The following is a 10,145-nucleotide window of genomic DNA, read 5'->3' as shown; positions in this document are numbered from 1 at the left end:
GGGCGGCGGCAAGAGGCGGCGCGGAGCCGCGGCGGGGACGGGACGGGACGGGTCCACCTGCCGCCGGTTCCGGCCCGGTGGCTTGGGGCGGGCTCACGGGGAGCGGCCGGGGGGCACCGGGCACCGTCCGGCCGGAGCGGCTGCTGCCCGCGGAGCCGGCGGGTCCCGGGCGCCAGCGGCGGAGGCGGCCGCGGCGCAGCCGGGGCTCTCGCCGCCGCTCCCGGCCCCCGAGGCCCTGCTGGGCCGTGCGCCCTTCACCCCTACATCAACTTGGCCGGCAGGTTTGCCCCATTTTCCGCCTGTTTTCTCCCCAGTTGAGTGTTTGGGGAAGGAGGAGGCCCACGGAGACGCGTGTGGCAGCGCGGGGGCCGGGGCTGCCGGCGGGCATCACCCACGGGGTCTTGTCCTTCCACCACCACCCGTCCCCGCCCAAACACATTTCCCGAACGGGTGTTTTTCTCCATGGGGATCCAGCGTTCGCTGCCTTCCCTTTTGTCAAACACTAGGATCGTGTCACCRAGCCCTAAAACACGTTTCCTGGCAACTTCGATAATTTTGTCTGCTGCTTTCTTTCACTCGCTCTTGTGAGATACCAAGTTACATACACTTACAAGGGAGCTTTTATGCTTTATTATGATTATTTATGATGATTTTGGTTGGCAGGGGGACAGCCGCGGTGCTGTGGGCTTTGCCTCGGCAGCACCAGCTTGCACCAGACCTCACTTTTGTGCCACATTTCTTGCTCAACAGACCCTTAGGGAGCAGCGGGCGCCTGCGCTTTGGCTCCCTTTTCCAGGCACCAAATCGCAGTTACAGGAGCTCACAGCACTTACAGAATTCATTAGTTTCCCTTTTAATGAACTGTGGCAGTTTCCAAAGGCATAGGCCCAGCTGGGGATGTGAGGCAGCTCTTTTGGGGTGAATTTTGGGTTATGCAGGTGATGGGTTACAGGCGATGGGCTGCTAAGGGCACCTTTTTCTAAGCTCCCCCAGCGTCAACAGCATTAACCGTGTTGGTAACTACGGAAGGGTAACTTAGGTCCCCACGTTGGCAGGGTATTTTAATGCACAGACGAAAGGTCCCGGCGAATTTGGGATGCTTTCTCTGTGATTATCGCAGCCAGTGACTGTTGCTGGTTGCAAGTGCAGGGGGACCACGAGGCTCGGGCACCTGCTGCTTTTTTTCTTCAGAAACCTTCGGGAAATAGGGAGAGCTTAAAAAGGAAAACATGCAGTAAGAGAATGTCCTCTCTGCTTGCAGATGAGTACAAAGACACAGGCAACATCAGCTAGGCAGCTTGGGCTATGTGCAATTCACAATGTGACTAACAGCAACCTGCTTCTGCTTGTTCACTCACGTTCTCCCTGCCTTTCAAGTAATAATGATATCAGCTTACAGAGTGACACAGAAGGATTAAAGGCTACAGATTTATTATCTTTCAGTAAAATGCTATTTTTAGTTTCTAATTACCGATTAAGAGCGGCAGCGTGCAATCTTTCCAGCATCTTTCCCATACCATCACTGCTACATATTCATCTCGCTAAGGTACACTAAGTTTGCAATCAGATAAATAAACAGGAGCAATGAGGGCGCTCGGAAACTAAGCCAGCACCTGCTTGCTTATTTTATTAGCTGCACTCCATGCTCTTGCTTATTTTTGACTCAAGAAAGGGGTCCTGGAGTCATTAGTTTGATACAATAAATACCACATCCTTCTTAGAAAATATTTACACTGCCTTCTCCCTTTATCTACCATAAATGTTTGATGTTTTAAACAACTTGGAACTAAGCAGTGATGAGTATCTGCTGTGACCTGTGACACTTAAGGACTTCAGCGGTTTATTTCTGTATCCTATGAAAATAAATGCCTTGTTGTGGGGTCAAAGTAAATAGCTTCTATTTATTTATTCTGTAGTTGTCTAAGAAGGATGTAGTATGATTTTTTTTTTTTTTTAAGCCAGAGAAAAGACCTTAAAACTCTATGCTAACTGATCAGTCCATGAAGATTTGAGGAATGCAAATGGGGCATCAGAGCAGTTAACTCRCTAAGAAGGTACAACAGGAACAATCCCTGCTTTAGAGCAGGCTCCAATTCCCTAGACGAACCACATTTCCTTGCGAAAACTAGGGAGGARAAGGCGCTGGTTGGGATCCAGCTCAGGTTGCCCTGTTTTTGCCTAAGGATTGATTTGCCAAGCCCACTTTCCTGCGCGCAGGTTCCCACCACGCAGCMGCACGGCCGCCCTTCGGCCTCCCGTCCTTTGAAGATGCAGCAGGGCTGCCGTGGAGCCAACAAGAGCCGAGTCTCCGCGTGACGGGGCAGGATGTGGCTGCAAAGGCTGCGGAATGGACTTCTCGGGAGCGGCCCGAAAGCCGAGCACCGACCTTGGGAAATTTATCTCATCCTGTTTGCACTCACACAGAACTATTTGCCCAACCTCTTAATATAAAATATTTCACGTCACGGATTGACAGAGTTCCTTTCTTACCCTTCCTTCCGTCCACACCAAATCCGATAAGCCATTCGTCTCTTCTTGATGGAAGAAAGCTCAGAGGATGAAGATCCGGTCGCTTTACGTGCTAAGGAAAGAAGTCCCAGTCTTTTGCTGCTGGAACAGGAAACCCTGTCAGATCCTTCTGGACAATTCCATTGTTTTGCATTAGCAAATACCACCTCACGGTGAAGATGGCAGAGGGCAACTCCCTGCCCCACGGAGGCCAGTGAAGGTGAAGATGAAGGATGTGGAAGAAATCACTGCTGTTCATGGCCCTCTGCAGTGCCCTCGTTGGATCTTTAGTCATTGTCCAGTTTGCATCGTTAGATGTCACTAAGGGGAATGCAACGCTCAGCTAAATTCCCACCCTTATCAAAACATTTACGTTCTAATTCAAACTTTTCCACTCCTGAATATATTTCTTTTGCTGTGAACACCCACCAGCGTTGAAAAGTGCAAGCGCCCTCCAGCTGCCCCTGCTGCCCGCTCTGCTCTCCTGCACCTTCTCATGCCCCCCTTGCAGCCCCTGCTTGGGCTTTGCCCAACACCCTGCCGGAGCCCCACGCTCCAACTGCCTGTGCCAGTTCTCGTCTACGATACACCTATTATTCCCTAATGGGTGTTTTTGCTGATCCAGAACCTAATTTGGAAGCACAACCTTCTGGGCAGCTCAGGGTACTGTAACTGTATGTGCTGTGCTGCTTTATGACGTGGTTTATTTATTTACTTATTTTTCCTCTCCTCTGTGGCCAACACAGAACTTTTAGCCACCGTTCTGATAACCAGTTTGTTCTGTAGCTGGGAGACACACCCAAGGGCTTTGTAAATGCTACAAGTCACGCGTATCCGACGCATTATTCCCTAACCGCTGCTGCTTCCCACTCCATCTCCTGCAAGGAGGCAGCGCTCGTGGCAGAAATGTCACCGTGCTCTCATGTGACAGGTGCTGGTGATTTAGCTACGTCAGTTTTTAATGTCACTCTTGCTCAGTGGGAACACACGGCGCGTGCAGAACAGCCTTCGGGCAACGTGGTTGACTCCTTGTTCTTGTGCTCTGGATCTATGTCGCACCGAGCTGCAGGACCGCAATYAGATTATTGTTTTCTGCTCCTATCTGCTGTATTATCATGATGGAAATAGATTTTTGAAGATGTTAGTGGCATTTCTCAATGCTTATAACTACCAGTCTTAAGACATTGATTTTGAGGTTAGCATTTCTGTTTCATAGCAGAGATAAAAAGCGACTTGCTCAATATCATATGGTGAGCAAAGATCCAGGAATTTGGTGATTCCATCCTTTTCCCTCTTTTATAAGCCTATCCGACTGGCAGAAGAGCTACCAGTTTTGGAAGGCTACTCACAGCCTATTAAATCTAATACACACTGGCTTTGTTAGATAAAGCTGGGGGTACACATGCCCAAAAGAAGTCTAAATAGTCATTACCCTGTCACAGGAACCATTGTACGCAACGTTCTGCTCCTACCATTCATGCATCCTTGTTGACAGGCTAGGTACTCTAAAAATCCTTCTAAAAATATACATTTGAGGATACAGCTCAAAAATTAAGCATCATAGAGAGTGTTGGCCACTAGGAATATTTGCCAGGAAAGCTTACGCATACAGCTCAAAAATTAAGCATCATAGAGAGTGTTGGCCACTAGGAATATTTGCCAGGAAAGCTTACGCTGATCCAGTTTCTTCCCCTTCCAATCTTAACCATTCTGTGATTCTTCTGCTGCCAGGCCCAGAAACTGCTGCATTCACTGACCTGACACAACCCAAGTCTCCTGAAGACTTTTTTGGTTGTTGTTACTTACTGAGTAGTCTGCCAAGAAGCCAACCAAGCCACAGCCCTATGCCTGATAAACATCCTTCCAATTTGGATTTCCCAAGGTTTGGGAAAAATGAAGCAATTCTCACTTCAGAATGTTTGCAACTTTCAGAAAGCCATTTCTCTATATAACAGCATTCTGTGAAGAGAATCGTATCAAGAGCATTATGCTATGAAGTTGCAGGCTAAAGAAGCTGATCATACAGCCACCATCCRTACATTAATCAAAATATAAGCTGCCACTCCATCTATGAAGTGTCACAAAGTCTTGCCTGCTTGTTTATTCTAAACACTTCTGGCAGAGCTCTTCAAAGTGTTCCCGAATTACTCTAACTACTAAACAAATGCAAGAAAAGCAAAGATTGCAACTGCCAACTGACAAAGCAATCATTGTGTGCAGGGAGATTGCTGGCCACTGAGGCAATTAATCCATTGGGTTTGCCAGCTCAGAAGGTGACATTCTTTCATGGGGACAGAGCAACCCGAGTCTCAGCTGCAGCGCTTGAGGTCCYGCGCCTAACGGTCACGCTGGAGGTACCATAAAAGGTGCAGTAGTTACAGCATTCAGCTTCGGTTCTGGCTGTTTACCCTTCAACACAACAAACATCCCTGAAATGCCAATGCTCAAATGTTAAATAGGATTTAGTTGTGAGATGATTTCCTAACAGGCTTCTTTGTAAAGGAAGTGTTGACTTGAAGGGCTCAGTGTTTGCTTGGTGACGAGCTATTACTAGTAGTTCTAGGTCCTTCTGATCGAGAGCTCCATTTGTAAGTGGCAAGAAGTTACTGCCAACAAATGGCTGAAAGCAAAGCTCAGCTTAAACCTTCCTGCAACGATGCACCAAGCGTTTTACAATCTGGAAAAAAAAACACGTTTATTTCAAGTAATAACAGAGGATATATAGTAAATGACGCAGCATTAATGTTATATCATTTCAATAATACTCAAAAATACTTAATTCACAACCTCTGCCCTAAGCACTTCAGGGAAAACAGTAGACAACTGCAACTGGAAAATAACATTGTACCCAGTATTCACCAATGAAACACTGTAAAAAGTCAGATGTTACAATTCAAGAGAAATTTCTGGGAGAAGTAGCCAAAGCTTCAAGCAGCAGCAAAAAGCTGTAATTCACAGCATGATCAGTCATCTGATAATGCATAAACACCTGCATTTATACTCATATACTCATACTGAGTATATAACCAGTTAAATAATAACAAAAAAACACTTGTGTAAAACCATTAATGTCTATTTTACATGCTTTTGTAAAGAACAAAGGGTAATTCTGAAATGCTCCCTTTGTGTCAAACTAGTCACAGAACCTGCACTGCAGTGACACATGGAGCTTTKCCTGCTTTTCAGTCCAAGCGGGCTCTGGAAGGTTTCAAATACCCCATCTAGTGGTTCAAGCCTGCAATGGAAATGCCACAGAACACTTGGAATTGTCTTTTACTTCTCATTTCTTAGTATGTGAAACACTGTCTGCATTTAAATACTAACACCGAGTGATGCCTTCCAGAAGCTAGAGCCCACAAGACACCACGTGTTGCTTCTAGCTCTCGCACAGTCACGATAAACCTGGTTTTAAAGTATTCATCTTGATTCACTTCATCTCTACTTTACAGTAGTGATCTCTTATGAATAGTCTGACAGGACCGCTATTGACCAGAGCATTTTGCCTCAAAAACAATATCAGTTTATTACATCTTGAAGATACTTGCTTCCTCCACCCTCATTCTGCACTGACACACTCCCCACACAGCTGAGGTCTGTACCATACGGAGAATGCTCTGCATACAGCTCCACAGTGCAAGGGTCACAGCCTATTCCTGATACAGCAGCATCAATACGTACCAGTGACTCACCAGTAACATTTGTGCACACAAAATGGGAAGCAAACACTTCGGGCAGCTTCAGACCTTCTACAGTAACTAAACTGAATAAGATGACAGGGAAAAAATACTCATCTGGGAGGAAGACAAGCCTGAAATGAATTTTACCTGTTTCTCCTTTCTCAATCTCTGCTAGGCTAGGAACCTAAAGGCATCCTCCTCCTTCTCCTCCTACGCCCTATAGCAATATATAGGCATAACCTTTGTATGCAAGTGTCCCGTTTGTGGCATGGTCCTGGTTCAGTAGAKGAGAGCTGAAAACACAGGCAAAACTATGTAACTCCAGCTAATTTATTCAAATTTGTATTCAGTAAACTTCTCTTAGAGGAGTCATAGTGCGACACAACTGCATTAAAAACAAAAGGTTACATCTATCTAAAGAACTTTTTTGGAGCTTAGTGTAATTTGTCTTTATCCCACCTCAGTTCTCAAGAAACAGGCAACAATATTGACTAAGTAAAAGAAATAACAACATATTTAAGCCCAGCAAATCTTCCTGCTGAAATTGTGCACTGAATCCAGTGATGGCACAAGAAAGAGCTGCAAAGAGGCCTTGGACAACTTCTTTTGGGACATGATAGGTGGCAGATTTTCAATAATCATTGCAAGGTGGCAGATATCATATCAAGAGAACTTTCCAGCCGTCACTTCCAGCAGTTCTAAAAAGTTATTTCAGTTTAGGGAAAATTCTAATAAAGAGGATCATACTGATGAATATAAAACAAACTACAATTAACATTATCCAAAGGAGCCAGTTGACCGATTTCTTGGCGTGCTGTTCAAGGCGGTCAGATTCGTCCTTGAGCTTCTCAAAGTTCTGGTCTGCCATTCTGAGGGAATGTGATAAAGTCTGGGGAACAGAGAGAACAAATGGGGCGTCAGTAGACTTACGGGGAGAGGAATATGCACTAAGGCTGTCCAGTTAGGTCAACCGCTGCTGACAACACGAACACTGAGAGCCTTTTTTTTTTTTTTTTTTTTTTAGTGGAGATAAATGTTCTACTTGTGATGGAGTCATAAAAACAAGTTCCTTACCTTGAGATTAGGACTTAATTTTTAAAAAGTTCAAATTGTCTAAGTGAATTACTAGCAGTACCACAAATACCACAAAAAAAAAGCATTTATAGAAGCTTAAAACTCTCAAGGTCAGACCTTTTTCAGTGTCAATCACATTTCAAAGTTCTGATCACTTATTCCTTACAACAGAGAAAAAATTCAACTTTTCTAGAAGGCAGACAGGTATTGGCTGCAACCTTCCCTAATCTAATCCCATCTGGAAGCAAATGACGTGGATTGTAATTAACACATCAGCATTTGAGTCCTTTAGGTCATTAAACTGGAAGCCTATCAATACGCTTTACCTGGTTATCTTGCTTTATCACATTTTGGGCAGCCAGAGTGTTGTTTTTCAGACTGCGAGCCAAGCTTAGCATTTCTTCAGCTAACTTCTCCTGCATATCCTGATGGCGTTGCAACACAGCATCGAGCTCTGCTGCAGACTGCTTCTCATCAGGTGCAAGGCCTCTGCAAAAGCACGAGGTAAAGAGTTGGCAAGACAAAAGGAATAGTTAAGTTAGCTGAAGCCATTCGTAGGTAGGTTTCTACAAACAGGCACGAGATTTCACACAAATAGGAGTGCATCTATGATTGAAAGAGCTTTGGAAAAGCAATTTCTAAAGCATGAATCATCAGAACATGAAACTTTGACTTACTTCCGCTTCCTCACGCTCAACTCTTCAGAATCTGTTGGGGAAAAGAGTTTAATACATATTACAACAGATTATAAATTCCCACATAATCACAAGCTGAAGAAAAAAGTTTTCTGTAAGGGACTTTTAGATTTTCCAGATAGTCCTGCTTAGGTCCTCTATTTCACCCAGATTTCAGCTGTCTACCTGCTTCCCTCATGGAAAAGATAGTACATAAAACCAAACATATGGTTAAAGGGGGGGGAAAAAATAAGCGAAAGAACACGCATACACAGGGATGAATCACATCCCTGAGGGCACGGTTTAAGCTTATGAGTCCTGGTGTTCTCTTTCAGGACACATTAGGCTGGCCTAGCTCCAGCCACATTAATAGTAGCTATGGAAACAGCACATTAATTCCTACCAGTTCCCTACACRACTAACGTAACCATCTACTTAAGAGGAATTGAACACGTAATTTGGTCTGGGCAGAAAGGAGTAATAATAAGCTTAAATTGTCCTGGCTAGTTCTATAAACAGAATGTCTGCTTCTGTACGACTTCTGGCAAAACAGGTTCTTGCAAATGTCTGTTGCTGTGCTGATAACGGCACTTGTGCTTTCAGCTACTTTAGCATGATTTATTTGCTACCTKAGAAATAAGGGTTTCCAAGTTGCAAGCTGCTAGCTTAAGGTTCACTTTGTCTAACTCCTGCCCTCCTTACAAGACTGAGATCATCTAAAGTGAAGAAGAACAAAACGCTCACGCTTACCATTGATAGCCAAGGGATCCTGGGGAGGCAGAAAGAGAAAAGAACCAGAAGATTAAATAAGGTAATTGAAAAGGTACATGCAATAATGATCAAAGACAACCTCCCAGGCCCAGCAGAGTGCCCGCACCTGGTACTTAGTCAACCCAAAACCAGCTGACTCCCCACCCAGCTCGAAACACATCTGAGGGAGCTGAATGCCACAAAAGACACTCTATAAACTCACAATAAAGAAACAGCAGCACCAGAACATACCGTACCAAGCAGTTCACTCCTCATCCTGTCTGTGCAACGAGCCTTTGTCTGCAGATGAACTGTTTTGGTGGCTGGGGTTCTCTCTTTGATGGTCGTCGGGGTGCGTCCAGGGGCCAAGAACTGATTAGCCAAAGCCTTTTCAGTTGATGATGACTAAAAGCGGGGGAAAAAGCAAGAAAGTCATGAATATCACAGCAGAGCAAGATCTCCTGGATGTGTGACCACCGTTTGTGGTCAAACCAACACAGGTAGTCAACCTTTCACAGTCCTCTAAGTGTGCATGGTGCCACACAAACACACGTTAAATCCCCAAAAGACAATGCTGCCGCTGTACTTCCCAGCATAGAAAGGGAGCAGAGACAAGACCCATTCTCATATGTTTTTGAAAAAAATTTCTTAAGTTCAGGTGMCACAAAAATATATATAAAACTCAATCTACTCATATTTTCACAAACTGTCAAAACAATAAGTGCTATTTTGAGAGATAAGACACAGAAATAAGACAATGCAATAAAGGTAAAATAGGAAAACTTATTGGAGTCTTTTCAAGCCAGCCTAACGTATCTTACCAATTTTTCGGCTTCTAAAAGTCCCTTTAGAAAATCTACTTTGCGGGAGTATTCATTCAACAGCTCTGGGGCAGGCTTGCTACAAAAGAAACAAATCAAAGTGATGAAAAGCAGAAACATCGSTACTTTGTATTTGCTTAGGCAAATCCATGCAGAAATATATTTGCAAAAAAAGTATCTTTTTAGGAAAAACAGGTGGAAGATGGGAGTAATTCCCAGGGGGTGGACGAAGGGAGCACGCAAGTCCCTCGCCCACCCTGACAGGGTTTGGGGCGCCTACCTGGCCTGCTTCTTCAGCTCRCGCAGCATGTCCTCCAGGGCTGCCACGTACTGCGGGGGGAAGCGGCCGTGAGCGCCATCGCTGAGGCGGGACGAGGCCGCCGGCCCTCGCAGGGCAGCCGGCGCGCCCGGCCCCCGCGGCCCCTCACCTTCTCCAGCCGCCATTCCTCGGCGTCCCGCCGCTCGGCGGCCAGCGCCTCGCAGCGGCTCAGCAGCCGCATCAAGTTCAGCTCCAGCCGCATCGCCGCCATGGCCGCCGCCCGCTGCCGGAAGGGGCCTCAACTGCCGCTTCCGACGCGGCGGGCGCCATCTTAGGGCGGGGCGCCATCTTAGGGCGGGGCGCCATCTTAGGGCGGGGCGCC

The 10,145-nt window shown here is 45.8% G+C and overlaps 1 protein-coding gene across 1 annotated transcript; it reads right to left on the bottom strand.

Annotated features, from left to right (window-relative positions):
* Positions 1-5,340: 5,340 nt before the first annotated feature.
* USE1 (unconventional SNARE in the ER 1) lies at positions 5,341-10,058 on the bottom strand. The gene is made up of 8 exons (XM_026035243.1): positions 9,933-10,058; positions 9,785-9,834; positions 9,505-9,583; positions 8,936-9,088; positions 8,684-8,702; positions 7,937-7,967; positions 7,586-7,748; positions 5,341-7,074 (listed from the first exon to the last, which is right to left on the bottom strand). The coding sequence occupies exons 1-8, from the start codon at positions 10,032-10,034 to the stop codon at positions 6,892-6,894; spliced, it is 780 nt and encodes a 259-aa protein (XP_025891028.1). The 5' UTR covers positions 10,035-10,058; the 3' UTR covers positions 5,341-6,891.
* Between the last annotated feature and the right edge of the window lie 87 nt (positions 10,059-10,145).

The sequence above is a fragment of the Nothoprocta perdicaria genome, unplaced genomic scaffold (genome assembly GCF_003342845.1).
Source record: "Nothoprocta perdicaria isolate Ctin4 unplaced genomic scaffold, notPer1 scaffold_157, whole genome shotgun sequence".
Lineage (NCBI taxonomy): Eukaryota > Metazoa > Chordata > Aves > Tinamiformes > Tinamidae > Nothoprocta > Nothoprocta perdicaria.
The sequence above is the reverse complement of the archived record's forward strand: the minus strand, read 5'-3'. Positions and strand labels throughout refer to the sequence as shown.